The sequence below is a fragment of the Mauremys mutica genome, chromosome 1 (genome assembly GCF_020497125.1).
Source record: "Mauremys mutica isolate MM-2020 ecotype Southern chromosome 1, ASM2049712v1, whole genome shotgun sequence".
NCBI classification, from domain to species: domain Eukaryota; kingdom Metazoa; phylum Chordata; order Testudines; family Geoemydidae; genus Mauremys; species Mauremys mutica.
The window spans coordinates 152,128,998-152,147,546 of record NC_059072.1 but is presented as its reverse complement, the minus strand read 5'-3'; the positions used below and the strand labels follow the sequence as shown (position 1 = coordinate 152,147,546).

The 18,549-nt window shown below is 49.4% G+C and overlaps 1 protein-coding gene across 3 annotated transcripts in view; it reads right to left on the bottom strand.

Moving 5' to 3' along the window:
* The window catches only part of LOC123362043 (acrosin binding protein), a 59,398-nt gene extending 41,194 nt beyond the window's left edge, over positions 1-18,204 (bottom strand). The window contains exons 1-2 of one of the 3 annotated variants that reach the window (XM_045002319.1): positions 18,092-18,204; positions 17,049-17,270 (exon numbers count right to left, since the gene is read on the bottom strand). In XM_045002319.1, the coding sequence (XP_044858254.1) occupies positions 17,049-17,270; positions 18,092-18,131 (262 nt within the window). In that variant the 5' untranslated portion in view covers positions 18,132-18,204. The remainder of the gene's footprint in view (positions 1-17,048; positions 17,271-18,091) is intronic. The other 2 variants (XM_045002320.1, XM_045002321.1) reach the window with 2 other exon arrangements.
* Between the last annotated feature and the right edge of the window lie 345 nt (positions 18,205-18,549).

Here is an 18,549-nt window from a genome sequence, read left to right as displayed (position 1 = left end):
GAATAATCAAAGTAACAGCAACAGAAATAAAGATATTTCTCCAGCAAACACACAATTGCAAATGCAGAAATTAAATTATAAGACTAATTCACCTTTGTAATACTCACTATACTGAATAGAAGAAAATACTTCAGGAAAGTTTGGAGAATTTGAAAAATATGTCTGGCCTCCCTTAAATCCAAGAGAGAACGAATTCAAAACAAAGAACACAGACAAAGGCTTCCCTCCACAGAGATTTGAAATTATCTTGTCCCTTGATTGGTCCTCTGGTCAGGTGTCAGCCAGATTCACTGAGCTTGTTAACCCTTTACAGGTAAAAGAGACTTTAACCCTTAACTATCTGTTTATGACAAATGTAGACAAGGCTTTAACAGAGCAATGGCTAAGGGCTGCTTTTTAGGGCTTCTGACACAGGGAAATTGACTGGTATCATTACACAGCTATAGTTATACTAGTGTAACTTAGGGTGACCAGATATCCCAATTTTATAAGGACAGTCCCAATATTTGGGACTTTTTCTTATATACGTGCCTATTACCCCCAACCCCCTGTTGCAATTTTTCACACTTGCTGTCTGGTCACCCTAGTGTAACTCCTCACATGGATACTCTTTAGTGCAGAAAAAGAGCTACTTTTTTCCAATTTCTCTTGTGGGGCTGGCAAGAGTGCACCTTCCCCTTCCCCCTCCTTTCTCTCCCCTCCCAGTCCCTGCTACTCAGCACAAATCAGGTGGACTGGCACTTCCCCCTCTCCAACCAAACTTAGGCCTGGTCTACACTAGGACTTTAATTCGAATTTATCAGCGTTAATTCGAACTAACCGCTCAACCGTCCACACCAGGAAGCCATTTAATTCGAACTAGAGGGCTCTTTAGTTCGAATTTGGTACTCCACCCCGGCAGGTGGAGTAACGCTAAATTCGCACTTGCTAGCTCGAATTAGGCTTGGTGTGGATGCTAATCGAACTTAGCAGCTCCGGGAGCTATCCCACAGTGCACCACTCTGTTGACGCTCTGGACAGCAGTCCGAGCTTGGATTCTCTGGCCAGCCACACAGGAAATGACCCGCGAAAATTTGAATTCATTTTCCTGTCTGGGCGGTTTGAATCTGACGTTCTGGTTGCACATCGGGGCGAGCTCCGCAGCACCTGCAACGATGCAGAGCTCTCCAGCAGAGGAGTCCGGGCAATCCCAGACTAGAAAGAGGTCCCCAGCATGGACTGACCGGGAAGTCCAGGATCTGATCGCTGTGTGGGGCGAGGAGTCTGTGCTCTCGGAGCTGCGCTCCAACAAGCGGAACGCGAAGACCTTCGAGAAGGTCTCTAAAGCCATGAAAGACAAAGGATACAGCCGGGATGCGATGCAGTGCCGCGTGAAAGTGAAGGACCTAAGACAAGGGTATCAAAAAGTCAGAGCGGCAAACGGACGCTCCGGAGCCCAGCCCCAGACATGCCGCTTCTACGAGGCACTGCATGCCATTCTAGGTGGGTCTGCCACCAGTGCCCCACCAGTGACGGTGGACTCCGAGGACGGAATAGTGTACCGGGACAGTTCCCCCTCCCTGTTCGCCGATGGGGAAGATGAGGAAGGGTCTTTAGAGGACGGCGCAGGCGACATGGAACCCACTCCCGCTTTCCCTGACAGCCAGGATCTCTTCATCACCCTCACAGAGATCCCCTACCAACCCTCCCCGCCCGTTAACCAGGACTCGGAATCAGGGGAAGGATCAGGCGGTAAGTGCAACACACGTATAAACATTTATTTTTTATAACATTGTTATAGAAAAAATAGAAACAGTATTTACAAAATTCTAAATATTAAACTATAATATATATTAAATTATATGAAGAGAAGGTCCACACAAATGGACTTTAAGAAATTCTAAATATTTACAAATTAAAACATTCTAAATATTAAACTATAATATATATTAAACTATATAAAGAGAAGGTCCACACAAATGGGGATAGAAAAATAGTCCTCTAGCGACATTTCTACGAAGGTGTCATTCAGTTCCTCGCAAAGCCTCCGCATGAGGTTCGTCGGAAGAGGTCGCTTGTTGGGCGCTCCGTGGAAGCAGACTCTTCCACGCCAGGACATCCGAATATAGAGTGGAACCATCGCCTCTACTAGCATTGCTGCATATGGTCCTGGTCTGTGCAGTGCGTCCCGTAACATGCGGTCTTTCTGGGCACGAGTGACCCGCCTCAGGGTGATCTCGGTCTGCAAATACTGCATCTAAGTAGGGCAATTAGTGTAGTGTTACTATTGTTAATGGTTTACAATTAGGTTGCATAACAATGACCCTCGCCTAACAGCCACGTGCGAGAGTCCACAGAGAACAAGCATGCATTGATCGTTCCCGTGCGCTGGCGGGAGGGGCTGCTAAAGGCTTATCCTTTCTGCTTTGCACATTGCCTTTAGCAGGAGAGCACAGCTAACCAGTAACTGATAAGCAGTATGTACTGTAAGGCTTACCAGGACTTTGTGCAAGAGGGATGCAGCTATCTTTCCTCGCTTGTGCGCTCTCCAGTGCAATGGCGCCGCCAATGAGAGCGTATTCCGAAATCTCGGACTAGTTCTGAGATCTCCTGAGACTTGGTTCCCTCTTTGGTCTTGTTAACTGAAACTGACTAGACTGTGTTTACTGTTGGCAAACATGTATGTGTTCAAGGAAATCACCTACTTTTTCACATCACACAGCTTCGGCTCCTTCCCGGACTGCCCCGCCATCCCCCTCGCAGAGGCTGGCTCGGATTAGACGCCGAAAGAAAAAGACAAGGGACGACATGTTCCAGGAACTGATGGCCAGCTCCAGAGCGGAGGCGGCAGAGCAGAGACAGTCGAGGGAGAGCCTGTGTCAGCAGCATCGCACACACCTGGAACGGGAGGATAGGTGGCGGCAGGAAGACCAGCAGGCGACTCAAACGCTGCTTGGTCTAATGAGGGAGCAAACGGAGACGCTCCGGCGCCTTGTAGATGTTCTGCAAGACCGCAGTCAGGAGGAGAGAGCCCCCCTGCAGTGCATCTGCAACCGCCCTCCAACGCCAAGAAGTCCTGTCCCCCCCTCACCCAAAGTGACAAGACGGAGGGGCGGTAGGGGCCGTGAGAACTGTCCCTGCACCGCAGCACACCGATAATGTTAGAGACAACTGTCGCGCTGTAAATTTGTACAAGCTCTTTCTTTACAGCATCAACCAGTCCCAACTCCAAGTTCAAACCCCCCACTGTGTATTACATTATTAAAAGCGGTTTGGTGTTACTGACTGTTTCCGTCACGTTTCTGGTGTCAGAAGACTTTCTGTTGTTCTGTGGGGGGGGGGGGGGAATTGTAATGTCACTGCATAGCCCACAGTGCCATGCTACAGACTTGGCTGCAGGGTCAACTGCAGGGCACACACAGACTGCAGTCACTAGGCACCAGGGACAGTCTGTGTGGTGTATGCTGCCCCGGGTCTTTCCTTGATGTGTATGCTTGTGCAGGGTCCTGGTGCCTGACATCCCCGAATGTAAAGGCAGGCTTCCCTTCACATGCATTTGGACCGTAGTCACGATCCTCCCCGGTGCCACGAGCCCCAAAAAGAGACCTCATCCAGGGGCAGATACTCACCCTTCCCCCACACCCCTCCCCCCTTCCAACGCCCAAACCCACAGCCGTCATGGTAACCCCTATCCAAGGACAGCACCCCTCGCCCCTTCCTGCAAACCCACCCATCAGTGCACACCTTAACCAGCACAGAATGCTTCCATGTTTCAACGAATAAACAGAAATGCAAAGTCAACGAAAGATTTATTATTAATTACTAAAACATGTCCTTAGTTTTAAAACGTCCTTGGGAAGTGGGGAAAACTTGGTTTATGATCAGGCTCTCTTAAAATCAAGTGGACAGTCACAGGTTACCCTGCTCTGCGAGGAAACTCGCTTTCAAAGCCTCCCTGATGCATATCGCTTCCCGCTGGGATATTCTCTCAGCACGGGTGTCTGGCTGATCGTAAACAGCAGCCAGGCGATTTGCCTCAACCTCCCAAGCGGCCAAAAAGGTCTCGCCCTTGCTCTCACAGAGATTGTGGAGCACACAGCAAGCAGCAATAACTACGGGGATATTCTTTTCGCTGATGTCCGAGCGAGTCAGTAAGGTCCGCCATCTCCCCTTGAGACGTCCGAAAGCACACTCCACCACCATTCTGCACTTGCTCAGCCGGTAGTTGAAGAGTTCCTTTTCAGTGTCCAAGGCGCCTGTATAGGGCTTCATGAGCCAGGGCATTAGCGGGTAGGCCGGGTCCCCGAGGATCACTGTAGGCATCTGCACATCCCCAACCGTTATTTTGTGGTCCGGGAAGAAAGTGCCTGCCTGGAGGCGTATAAACAGACCAGAGTTCCTGAACACACGCGCATCATGAACCTTGCCCGCCCACCCGACGTTGATGTTGGTAAAACGTCCCCTATGGTCCACCACAGCTTGCAGCACCATTGAAAAGTAGCCCTTTCGGTTAATGTACTCGCTGGCCTGGTGGGCTGGTGCCAGGATAGGGATGTGAGTCCCATCTATAGCCCCACCGCAGTTTGGGAATCCCATCGCGGCGAAGCCATCTATGATGGCCTGGACATTTCCGACAGTCACTACCTTTGAGAGCAGTTGCTCAACGATTGCGTGGGCTACTTGAATGACAGCAATCCCCACGGTAGATTTGCCCACGCCAAAGTGGTTCGCTACTGACCGGTAGCTGTCTGGCGTGGCAAGTTTCCAGAGGGCTATGGCCACTCGCTTCTGCACAGTCAGGGCTGCTCGCATCCTTGTGTCCTGGCGCTTCAGGGCAGGGGACAGCAAGTCACACAGTTCAAGGAAAGTGCCCTTACGCATCCTGAAGTTTCGCAGCCACTCTGTGTCATCCCAGACCTGCAGCACTATGCGGTCCCACCAGTCTGTGCTTGTTTCCCGGGCCCAGAATCGCCGTTCCACACCATGAACTTGACCCATTGCCACCATGATCTCCACTGCCCGGCGTACCCTGCTTTGTGAGAGGTCTGCGCCACTCTCCTCACCGTGCTGCCGGAGCCTCCTCGCCCGGTTTCTCAGCATCTGACTGTGGAAGAGGTGGACGATAATGTGCGAGGAGTTGACAACGGCCATAAGTGCAGCGATGATCGCAGCGGGCTCCATGCTCGCAGTGCTGTGGCGTCCACGCTGTAACCGACCAGAGAAGGGCGCGAACAGATTTCCCGCCGGCGCTTTCAAGGAAGACAGGGAGGGCGGGATTGACGGTTCAATGACGACACATTTTTCCCCCCAGCATGCATTGGGGGGAAATCCCACAATTCAAATGGGCAGCGGGGAGTGCGGGAACTGTGGGATAGGTTCCCACAGTGCACCGCTTCCAAAGTCGAAGCTGGCCCCGTGAATGTGGACTAAGAAGTTCGAATTTGTGTATTTAGTATGGATACACAAATTCGACTTATTAAGGTCGAATCCACAAATTCGACTTAAGTAGATTCGAAATAGTCCTGTAGTGTAGACAAGCCCATACAGCATTAATTCTGACCTCTGGAAGAGCTGAGTGAATGGGGATGGGGATGGGCTGGGAGTCCAGCCTGGGAAACTCAGAAAGAAAACAAAGAAGGAAGAGCCCTGAGTGAGGGGAGGAAGCTGCTTGGAGAACAGCCAGCTGCTTGTAAACTCTCAGCCTGGAGCTGCCAGGACAGCTGAGGGACACATGAGCAGCATACCACCCTGAGCTCACCCTGCACACCAGTACCTTGCCAGAGAGCATGGAGAGTGTGAACTGACCTAAAGGGGGAAGGGGATTGCACTGGCACAGAGCAGAGACTCTCTGTATCTAGCCAGGTGTGGGAGTGGGAAGAGTTGTTTTGCTATATGCTGTGCCCAACTCTGTGTAACCCCTGCTAGAGAGCTTGACTTGGGGCTGCTCCTGGTTTTGCCCGCATTAGATAAAAGTGTTGTTCTATTCTTAAGTGTGGTGCTTGTTAGGGGTTAACACACACACTCACTCCCTGCAGGGCGAGTCAAGAGCTTGTGCCCAGGCACATGGCTGGGACCTGGGACCCCTTCCGATCGTGGTAGCCCACCTGACACTCCTGTCACTTTGGAAGTGATATAAACTAAACCAGAAAAGGGCAGTCTTGTTCTGGGATAACAATAAGCACACTGTGAGTTATACCAATATAACTATTGCTATATCATTATACTGGTAAAATTTCCCATGCAGACAGGCTCTTCATTTGTCAACATTTACAACTAGCAGTTGCAGGAAGAGAATATATAGCTAGGTGCTTTGTCAAAATCCTCCTATATGCTTTGGAAAAATACCGTGTGCCTAAAAGAAATATAAAATCTGAGAGGTATGTTTTTAGTAACTGTGATCAAAATAAAACTGAAACTAGACCAGTATGCAGCCAGGCTGTCCCACTTAGTGTCATCATGCACATTTGGCTCACTTGCAGGTGAACTTGTTAGAAATCATATAGTTTTGAACAGCCAAGAAAAGAAGGTCAGAACACATATGCCTCCACAGTCTTGAGTTGGAATTTAATCAGGCTGTTGACATCTGCTATAGCAGTGAAGAAGTAAAGAAACAGATCCATTATTTTTAATGCTTTAAATTTTTGTAAGTCATACACCACATGCAAAACAAAGGCAAACAGACTAAAACAAGAAATAAGACTACAGTCTGCAAAGGAAGACAAGCACAAGCAATGCATGAATTGTGGAAGAAGAAACCTTCAAAAAAGCAAATGTCTGGGATATGCTGCTACATGTGCTTATTGCACAGAAATAAATTATTTTGTAAAAGAATGCAAACGGCGCCATATAATGGATAACGGTCCTATAATGTACAGCAAGTGGGAAGTGACAATGACATGTGTCCTCAGATGAGTTTGTCTTCACCACCCACTGCTTTAGGACTGTGAAATGCAAACAAAAAAAGGTGTTTGCAGAACTAAACTATCAGGCATCACCCCAGGCACCCAGTTCAGACAAATGTCACTTTGATAGAAACTTAAAAGACAGACTGACAAATTGGTAGAGCTGGGAGGCTGAAAGAAAGTAACATGACCAGCAGACTGGATAAGTGTGTTGGTGTCACTAGGCATAAATCTAGATAACTCGGGAGGATGGCTTTGGGCCTATGTGAACCAAAATACCTCTATGTGAAGTGCTTCTGTTAGCCTTACTAAACTTTTGTAATCTCTTGTATTATGTGCTGACTACTGGCAGCTGCAAGGCCAGTTGGTACTAGATGCAGCCAATACTAGATAAGATAGGCGGAAAGCAGATGCTGTAATTAAAGTTATATGCATGAGAAAGTAGCCCCCACACAGTGGGAAAAGCACAGATGAAAAACAAGGGGGGTATAAATACTGGGACCCCGCCTGCATGCGGGTGTGCAGGATTTGAGATGGCTTTTTCTCCCTTGCACCTTATTTGAGCTCAAATAAACTTGGTTTGCTTCTCCACCCTGGTGTGTTAATTAGTGCGATGCACACCGGGCAACGAACCCCACTGTTGCCCCTCCTCGGGCCCTTTGGGCCGGCAACAAGTGTAAGCGGGGGAATGGTCCCGCTATTGTGGGGAACTTTCCTGGCTTCTGCACTACCCTGGTGAAATGGGCTAGCGGAAGGATCTGAGTCCTCGCTCCCACTTACTTTACCCAGAGGCCTTCCTGCCTTCGAGGCCTCCCCTTTCACTCCCCTGTCTAGCACAGTCCTTGTAACCCCAACAAGGCTGGGCCCAGGATTCCTGGGGGGCTCAACCCCCAACCTTGTTGTGGTCACCTAGGTCAGGGGCTGGGGTGTCCCCACTCCAGGGAGCTCTCTCTGCACTGGATGCTTTCCTTAGCCACTGATCATTACAAATGATTTAAAGCAATAAAGTTTATTTAATTAACAATTAGTTTAAAAAGGAATAAGGAAAAATGGGAAAGGTTGAAGGAAACACGTCACCCTGCTCAGTGGCAGGGAATGTCACAAACAGCATCTCTGGAATGTCAGGGCAGTTCACAGTCTGTTCCTTGTAGGTCCCAGGCCTCCTTCTCAGACTCTGGCTGTGCTGCAGGGACTCTGCGGGTCGGACACTTGCTCTGGCTATGGTCAAATGCTCTCAGGCTCTAGGTGGCAGGACCCTTCTTCCTAGCATCACCCTCGCCCTGTCAGGGTTACGATCCCCCTCCAAGTCTGGCCTGCAGAGCCTCTTAGCTGAGGCATCTCCCTGTGCTGGGCCCGCTGCCCAGGGTCCCCCTCGCTCTCACCAGCTGCTCACCATACCTGGCTCCAGACTGCTTCAGCCCCAGCTCCAGCTCCACCACTCTGTCTCAGCACGGCTGCTGCTGCTCTGCCTCCAGCTCCCTGGGCTGCTTCTCTGGCCCTGGTTGCTTCAGCTCTGCTCCCAGAACAGGTCTGCTCTGTGGGCTGCTTCTGTGACTCTGCTCCCAGCTCTGACCTGCTTCCTGGGCTGCTTTTCTGGCCCCTCTGGCTCTGGTTGCTGCAGATCTGCTCCCAGGGCAGGGCTGCTCTCTCTGGTCTGTGCTCTGGCTTTGGGGCAGCAGCTCTGCTCCCAACAGCTTAGCTTGGGCCCCTGCTCTCTCCTTAGCTCGGCCCCCCTCTGTCTGACCCAGGCAATTCCAGCTCACACGGAGGACGGGACCCCCCCTGGCCTCCAGACTCCTTGATTAGCCTGCCCACCCTGTCAATCAGGCTGACCTGGAGCACTGGCCTCTCCCCATTGCCCCGGGGACTGTCAGTCTTAGGGTCCTGATTTCCCATCGACCCTTCCCCTTTTGGTGCTGGGAGCTAGCCAACCAAAACACCCCCACTGAATGTTAGTAAGGGGGTAACAGTCTCCTTACATAAGCAACATGGTACTTATATAAAAAACAGGCAAACTGCCTGCATACTGACCTCCTACGCCTCCATAAACCTCTACAACACTCCCATCATTTTTTTTTTTTTTTTACCAACAACAGACGGGATCCTGCCAAAAGCAATGTTCATTTCTGTTTAGATGTTAAAGATGGTTTCTGTCTGGTAACACTTGATGAAGAAAGCACCTTTCTTCATTCAACATCTTTCTGGATTCTTTGAGCAGATCTAGATGGCTATGAATGACATTTGGCTTTAATCGCTGGTGCCAGAATCATGAAGTGCTAGAGGAACTCGAGGTGGTTAATAGTATCAGAAGGGTAGCCGTGTTAGTCTGGATCTGTAAAAGCGGCAAAGTTCTGTGGCACTGTATCTATTGGGTTTCTGGGAACCGGGCGGGCAGAAGCCTCTGTGGCACTGTATAGAATTGAAACACAAAATAACTATTTCATAGGTTTATTTTGACCATTCTACAGAATTTAATAGAGAATCAAAACCCTTTTTTAGAACTCAAAGTTCACAAAAGCTAAAAAAGTTAGCATTGTGTATTCATTTCTATAGAACCTTATTAAAGTATATATTATATTGCAGGTGTGGCCAAACTTAGCGGGGTGGTTACCCGCTCCTGCCCTTCAGGGTGGAAAACAGCCCAGGAGAGGGCTGTGGCTGGGGCAAGAAGCCTGGGCTGATTAGGGAAAGTAGGCTCAGCTGGGGCCAACCCCCCAATCTGGCCCCTATAAGAGGCAATGAGCCAGGAGCCCAGTCAGTCTCCTTCTGTCTGTAGAAGGAGAAAGGCCTGGTTGCAGGGAGCTAGAGACAGGGTACCTGAGTGGAGCAGGGCTGGGGAAAGGCAGAGGAGCTGGGGAGCTCCAGGCTGTGGCCTAGCATAAGGCTAACAGGTACTGGGGGTTGCGGAGGGCAGCCCAGGGGTAGGCCAAGGCAGCAGGTCCAAACCCAACCTTGCCAGTGATGAGCAGGCTGATGCTGCAGTTTGCCCTAGGGTGTGGGGCTAGATGATGACTGGCAGTAGGCTTATGCTGTGGGAATAGTGGGTGGGGGTTCCCTGGGAAGGGGAGACCCTAAGACTGAGAGAGAAGGGGGTCACTTCCAGGTGGCAGCACCCCAACTATCAGGGCACCGGAACCCAGAGAGGGATACGGTGGCCAAGCAGTAGAGGATCACCAGCCTGCAGAGGGCACTCTGGGCTGGAAATCAAGCTAATTCCCTGAGAGACCAGCAGGAGGTGCCGCAGGGGTGAATCTGCACCCTTACAGGCACCTTATACAAATGTATTGGAGCATGAGCTTTTGTGGGTGAATACCCGCTTCGTCGGATGCATGGTGGTTAATGTAATTGCAGATGACAATTTGGTTGTGGAGACTCCCTTGAAGAAGCTAATGCTGATCATGGTCGTACCCTGATAGCACTGCTTTATAGTACGTCAGTGAATCTCAAACTGAATAATAAAAAAATTAAACCAGGCTTGTCATCTGAGCTGTATATCAGACACCTTCTAACAACAGAGGGCTTAAAACCAGGCCCTGAGACGGTCCAAGTCATTTTGGAGTAATTCCCTTTCCCCAAAATGTGCAAGACATATGGCAGCTTTGTGGGATCTGTTAACTATCCACCCAAATTCCTGCCACACCTGTCACGGAGTCACTGGGGCGATGCTCTGGAACTATGCTGTACGAAGCCAGCCAGGACTCTGGGGGAGCCTCCTCTCTCTGAGCAGACTGTCTCCAGGGCAAGAAGCTTACACAGCTTCAACCTTCCTGGGTCTGACCTTGGAGCATTCAGCATCCCCTTCCAACCGTGTGCTTCCTGCAGCAGGGTGGGGCTCCTGGGGAAGCCAGAGGGCCCTGCACCCCAACGCTGCAGTCAGATGTGACTCTCAGCCCGTGTAAAACGGAAGGTTTATTAGTCAACAGGAACACAGCATAGAACAGAACTTGTTAGCACAGAACTCAGTGACTTTCAGCCGAGTCCATCTTGGAGAGTTCTGGGTCAGGTAGCCTGGATTCCCCCTTTTCCAATCCCCCCGAAGCAGACTGCCAGCTTCCAGTGACTTGACCTCAGACACCCCTGTTGCTCATTCTCCTTCTCTTTGTCTTGCTTCTGGGGCAAAGAGTCACCTGGTCGCATCCCCCTCCTGGGTCTCACGTTATGAAGGGCACTGGTCATAGCAGATGTGCAAGCAGCTGTAGCAGCTTCACCTGCCCCACAGGTCTCAGCCAAAGTCACATACTCCTATTTCCACCACTGAGGTATTGGTGCAACACAAAGGGAAACTGAGGCACACACAGTATTCATGAAAAATAGTAAAACTCACATAGGCTCAACAGTAAGACACATACAACATAAGAAGGGAAAATCCCCACTTTGTCACAACACCTCTCCCAGGTCCTAACATACTATAATGCAAAGGAACCTGTAAATATGTGATTCCAGTGAATGTGGATTGGAATAATCATTATTGCATGATTAGCCTGTAGCATGTTGTCACTGGGACACTCTGCAACAAAGTGTAATTATACTTAGTCAAAGAAGGAATACTTAGGCATTGTTTCTGCATGCACCAGGTTTGCACAGCATCTCCTGGGATGTGATCATATCCATGCGGACACAGACCTGGGGCAATACTCCTTCCCAACCTCACATATGGTGATCATTGAGCAAGAACCAGCCAGCCAAGCACCTGAGAGAGAATGCTCGATGCCACCTCAGATCCCTGGCCCACCCTGCCCAGTGTCCATCTCCAGATGTGGCCATCCCTGATGCTTCAGTTCAGAGGAAGGAGATAAAACAAAAAAACCCAGCATACATTGTGGGAGGATGGGAACCAATCCCTTCCTGACCTCTGTTGTGACTAATTGAAACCCTGAGGTGTGAGCTTTAGGAAGATAAGACAAACCAGAAGTGAACCTTAGGATTGTCAAGCCCTACCCCATCACTAGCATAAATTTGTTCAACTCTCTCTTAAAACTAATTAAGTTGTTTGTTTCCACAACTCTTATTGGGAGGCTGTTCCAAACACACACACACACACACACACCCCGCCCCGATGGTTAGAAACTTCTTCTAATTTCCAGCCTGAATTTATTCACAGCCAGTTTATACCCAATGTTTTTATTCCAACATTGTCCTTTAGCTTAAGTAGCTCTTCACCCTCCCTGGTGTTTACCCCCTAATGTTTTTATAGAGCGCAATCATATCCCCTCTCAGCCTTCTTTTGCTAGGCTAAACAAAAAGTGTCTTCTCATAAGACTGGACCTCCATTCCCCTGATCATCACAGTAGCTCCTCTCTGCTCCTGTTCAAGTTTAATTTAATCTTTCCTGAATATGAGTGACCAGAACTGCACACAGTATTCCAGGATGAGGTCTGACTAGCGCCTTGTACAATGGCATTAATCAGGGCTGGCCTCAGTGAAATGGTGCCCTGGGTGAACTTATATTTTGGTGTCCCCGTGGGCACCCCATCCCATCACCCCTGACCTCCATGGCTCCCCACATCGCCCCTGATCCCCACAACTTGCTCCCATCACCCCCAGCCCAAGAGCTGCTGCAGGAGGAAGAGGCACCTCTCCCCCCAGTCCAGGTACTGTTGCTGCGGGGAGAGAGAGCTGAAGGGAGTCCTCTCCCCCTGCTGTAGCTCCTGAGCACCCTCCTGCACCCCAAATCCTGCACCCCCACCCAGAGCCCTCCCCTCACCCCCTGCACCCAACTCTCTGCCCCAGCCCTGAGCTCCTCATCACTGGCCCCACTCCAGAGCCCACACCCCCCAGCCAGAGCCCTCAAACCTTTGCACCCCAATCCTCTGCCCTAGCCCTGAGCCCCCTCCCACACTCCGAACCCCTCAGCCCCACCCCCACCACATGCATTTTGTTATGTACACCAATATGAAGGTGATGTGTGACACATCATCTCCATATTGGTGCACATGGGTGGGAAAAATTAGAGAGAACAATGGTTGCCTCCCCCATTCAGTAAGGGTCCCACACTTTCCCTGACCTTGTTGCTAAGGCAGTTGTCATTCTAGGATGGGCCTTGAGGTCTAAAGCAATGGCCAGCATCATCTGCAATCATAACTGGGGAAGGAAGGTCTTGGCTTTTGTAGAGTCCAAGGCTGCTTCTATAAACTCTGTCTCTTGTAAAAGAGACAGGATTGACTTCACTGTGTTGATGAACAACCATAATGCATTAAAGGTGGATTGGACAACGGTCATGTTGGACATCACCTAAGCCTTGGACCATCCAAGAGGGAAATACTTGAATTCCCAATTTTCTGAGGAACACTGGCACCACTGCCCTCTACTTTGTGAACAAAAGTGGGGCTGCAGACAAGCTAAATGGTAAGACTGCAAACTGATAGTGGCACTGGTTGACCAAAAACCTGAGAAATTTCCTGTGGCTTTGACGTTTTGCCACATGCAAAGTCAAGGGTGGCATACCAGTCTTCAGGATCCAGGGAGGGAATAACAGAAGCCAGAGGGACCATATAAAACTTTATTTTCTTTAGCTATCTGTCGCAATCTTGCAGGCCTAGAATGAGTCTGAGACCCTCTTTTGCTTTTAGAATTAGGAAGTACTGAGAATAAAATTCCTTTCCTCTATGAAATGGAGGACCTTCCGCTATCAACCGGAGGAGAGATTGCACCTCCTGAAGGAGAACTACCTCTTGACTGTGGCTCCTGAAAAGGGGTGAGGAAAGGAAGTGAAAAAGGAGGATAGAAATAAATTGAACCATGTATCCCAGTTCCACTATACTTAAGACCCACTAGTCTTCAGGGATGCAGGACCAAGCATTTAAGTAGTGGGATAACCAGTTGGCAAAAAAGGGGTAGAAGAGGCTTGCACTCTGGAAGGCGGTAGGCTGTCTTTGACAAACACATCAAAATGTTTGCTTAGAACTGTCATTCTGTCTGTCTGAACTAGGAGCTGCTGGAGAAAACAAAAGGGTTGGTCTATTACCTCCAATCTTTTTTCTCACTAGGTCCTGGTTGTGAGGCATGAAAGAAGGATAATATGGCTGTGGAGGAGAGATCTGCTTTTTCTTTGGGGAAGGTGTATTAATGCCCAAAGATTTGAATATCGCCCTGGAGTCCTTGAGTCTATGCAGCTTGTCATCAGTCTGCTTAGAGATGAGCAATGACCTGTCAAAGGGCTGTAATACTTCGGTCTCATTTTGGTTGTTGGGTTTAGTGAGCAGATGCTGGTGGCCTGTGATATACAGGAGCTCAGACTAGATGATCTGGTGGGCCCTTTTGGCCTTAAACTCTATGTATCTAAAAGGTCACAAGACCAGTGGGTGCTGGAGGAGCCGGGTCCAACTCTGTTTGGATGTGTGAATTGACAAAGGCATGGAAATGGTCCCACAGTCAGAGAGAGCCTTCCTGTTAAGCTTCCTGTTCCTGGACAGATCCACAGCCATCTTAGCCAGTGCCAGGGGGAGGTCCCAGGACTATGTGAGACCTTAGATCAAGTGGGCAAAAATAAACAGGTGAAAGGAAAATTGCAGCCCCAGCCTCTCACTACAAAGGGTTGGATGTTGGAGGAATCCATGAAATACAGCAGCAATGTGCCTATGCTCACAACTCCATGGAGGATTTGCCAGCTTATATCACTGGTGGATGGTGGATCCAGGATGGAATATATGCTCTCCTACCAGGGGCCTTCCATCCACTTGGGTCCCTGGGGGAGGGAGTGCAAAAGAGCAAGGAAATGGATGATATGGAGCATTCAGTGTATGAAGATGTCCCCTGGGTGTGGCTGTGAGGCCTGCTCAGGTGATGTGTGGAGAGCAGCTGTGGGGAGTTGTCATGGGGCCAAGGCCTGACTGACTCCAGCAGCTAGGAGAGAAGAGTGGGTTGGATAAGTCTTCTCAGGGGACCCATTTGAGGAATGTGAGAGAGCTAGGGGACAGGGCAGCTTTCACTGCCTAGAGCATACAATAGGAAATTTGAGTGAGGTGGGCAGCCCCATGCACTGTGCAAGCATGGTGGGGACCATCCAGTCTTGCCAGCTGTAACTTATGAAAGGGAATATGACAGGGCTGCCTGCAAAAGCAGAGGATTGGATTCAGTGATCCAAGAAATCCCTTCTAGTCCTGTGCCCCTCTATTGTCCAGGAGCTTTTGATTCTGAGGACCAATTTCTGGTCAACTGAAGAGACCACCACCAGAATATGAAGCTGGAGATTGGGCAGGAGGAGCTCTAGGAGAAAATCCTCAACTCTCAGTGGCTACAGAGGACCTGGTTGTGGAGACCAGCTTTCAGGTCCTGGTAGAAGGCTGGCAACTGTGAGAGGTCTAATGGGAGACCCCTTGAAGTCAAAGAATAGCTGGTCATATCAGGGCTCTCAGAAGCAGTGGAGAAAAGGATGCTCCATGCGGGACTGGAAGCATCCTACAGGAGCTCTGCAGGACCTGTGTAAAGTACAGTCTGGCCTGTCACAGCTGGACTGAGGTCTGCCCACTTGGTACAGTAATCACAAAGCAGGAGTTGGAGGAATCGCAAGTGCCAGGTCCTGTAAGGAAGAGTCTGGGTCAGAGACTGGAGATCAGAGGTAGTTACCAGGCTGGAATCAGGAGGCATGCATCAGGATCAGAGTCAAGCTAGAGTAGGAGACAGGCATTCAAGGAAAGTCTAGCATTACAGCAGGCCAAAGTCTGTACAGCTGGCCAGGCAACTTGCTGGGGTGACCTCTGGGGTTAAATAGAGTGCTTGGCCAATCAGAGGGCTGCAGGGTACCATCACTCTGGGTCTCTTGGGAGAGATCGTGCAGCGCCTACTCTCCACAATGCTCCCTGGCTCTCTCTTTCTGCACGGCCTCCTGGTGGCACTGTGGGAACATCAACGGTTTTAGGCTCTGCAGACCTGAGTTCTAGTCCCTGGTTCTTTAAGGCCCAAAAGCCCTATTCCCTCAGGTATCAGAGGGGTAGCCGTGTTAGTCTGGTTCTGTAGAAGCAGCAAAGAATCCTGTGGCACCTTATAGACTAACAGACGTTTTGCAGCATGAGCTTTCGTGGGTGAATACCCACTTCTTCGGATGCAAGAAGTGGGTATTCACCCACGAAAGCTCATGCTGCTCTTGCATCCGAAGAAGTGGGTATTCACGAAAGCTCATGCTGCAAAACGTCTGCTATTCCCTCAGAGCAGGCCTGGCTTTGAACAAAGACCACACCCTGTTCACCCTCTCCCCGAAGGGAGGATTAAAGGCACCATGGTCAGAAGAAATCCAGGACCTATCTGTTGTGACTAGCTAAGGTGTTTGGCACCCTCCCTTGCTAGAGAAGTCCTTCCATGCCTGTAGTCAGCTGAAAGGTGAATAGCAAATACTTTAATGGGCTTGTTATCTAGCATACAAAAACTACAAGTTGTTACATTTATGTATTTTAAGGGTGTGGAAAATTATTAAGGGTGTGGTATTATATCAAAACTGATATTATTATGAGATTATGTAATTAAAGTCTATATCATGATGCAGCATATAGACAAGGAAGCAGAATTAAGGTTGCTTATTCAAACTTTTCTTTAGCATTTTCTGACTTTTCAGTGTTTATATTCATAACTTAAATATATTAACATATTTTTTATTTTAATTTTCTAGGGTATTTTTCCTCAAGAAAAAATGAACAAAGAAATTATCCCAAGTGTTTCAGCTGCATAGATAGAATCCAATTTGAATCCTTCCATACACTGTTGTAAGGTAAAGTTATTACTGTTATTTACCGGGTGCTTAGGCTAGGATACATACAGACTAATTTATACATTTTTATGCGATGGGATCTGAGCCACTGAAATGCAATATCATTAGAGCAAGAGACAAGCAACATCAAAATCTAGGTTTGTCAAAGGCCTCTGAAAGCAATTGTAACAACATCCTATCCTAAACCCAGCCTCTAGGGGAAAGTACTAGGTTCTGTAGGCTGGGAATATCAGGCCAGGTCAACAACTGAATCATCAGTAAGAGCAGCCTAGCAGCCTAAAAAGCTGCGCTAGAACAGGATAGGTTACATGTTGACTCAAACTGGGCAGGAGTTGTCTCTCTTTCTGGGCCATACAGGTAGGAACCACACTGCCCAGACTCCAGGTTGAGTCAGTAGAGGTAATGCTGAGCTTGTTTCTGCATGGCACTGACAACACACAATTGTTACAACCCTAATATGCCCACACCCTCTGTACCCTCTGGGATCCAGCCGTGGTTCTCAAACTGGTCCAGCCGGACGACTTTAGGGTCATGGCACCCTTGAGTACGTCGGATCTGGCAGGCCACACCTGCCTTCCAGGAGGGCATCAGGGCAGAAAAGAAGACCTGGTACTCGCTGTCAGACAGTGGGCTGCCTGGAGCCAGGGATGACATGCTCCAGACAGGCTGCACCATGGGGAGCAGAAGTCCTGTGGAGAAAGCAGGACAGGGATGAGTACAGCCATCAGTGACTCAAGAACATAGGGAAGCACTTCATAGACCTGTCAGTCCCCATGTCCCCACTTGCTTCCCCAACTTCTAGATCAGCCCAACAAGCCCATCCAGACTGAGGTTCCCACCTGTTCCCCATGTTGACCGGGCCACAATGGTGCTTTAGAAATGAAACACAAAACACCTCAAGCCAGACAGTTTCCCCCAGATCTGGATGAGTCTGGTCTAGAGCTAGTCCCTTTGAGGTAAAAGGCTTCATATCCCATTCCATAACCACCCAGTCCTCCAGACCTGGGGCTGCACTGAAACCAGTGCCCTACAGGTGAAAGGCTTTTTTATCCCATTCCTTAATCTCCCTGAGTCAGCCAGTTCTTTTAACCCATGTTTCACCAGCTGTGCCCCTGTGCCCTACCCCACTGCAACCTGCTTAGCAATACAGGCTCTGATCCTGTAGAATTTGTGCCCCATTCCCTAACCATGTGCCTCATCCTAGGAGTTTTGAGACTTCATGACAGTAAGAAAACAGAGGGCAAAGTACATGTACAACAATGGGGCCATCTTGTTCCCCGTGTTGGGTAGTGCCATTCAAGAGCAAAGATCTTGAAGATCCATTCCCATGAGGATGAGGAGTATATTCCCTGTGGGGAGAGATGGCAGAGGTACATTCTCTTCAGGGATACTCAGGGACAACAACAGAATTTCCTGGGTTCAGGGATTTGATGTGACACCTTATAGGAAAGGGACAACCAAGACATCAGAGGTGAGGGGTTCTTGTGAGGTGCAGACACAGGTCACTTACCCACCAGGAGGGCCCAAGGCAGAGACTGGAACCTCAGCATTTTCTTCTCTTTAACTCCAGTGCCTGCAACTCCCAACCAACTCCTCCCATTTCAAAGGCCAACATGGAGGCTGTCGGAATGAGAATATGGTGACCTCATAGTCAGAATCCTAGAGGAGCCACAGTGAGGGTGGAAGTCAAAGGGATCAAGAGCAATGTAGAAATGATCAGAAAAAGGAGTCAAGGGGGTCAAGTGGCAGGCAGAGAGGGGCTCAGATGAAAAAAAGAAATCCAGGAGGGGAAAGAGTTTGGGGAACATGGAAGATGAGAGGGAAAAGGGAGAGGATTTGTGATGGGCAGCAAGGTTGGAGGCACTATGGGGGATAAGAGGCTTGGGAAAGTCATGGGAAGACTGGGAACTGGAAGGGAAACAAACTAGGGATATGGGGGAAGAGAGAGATACAGGCAGATGAGATGGG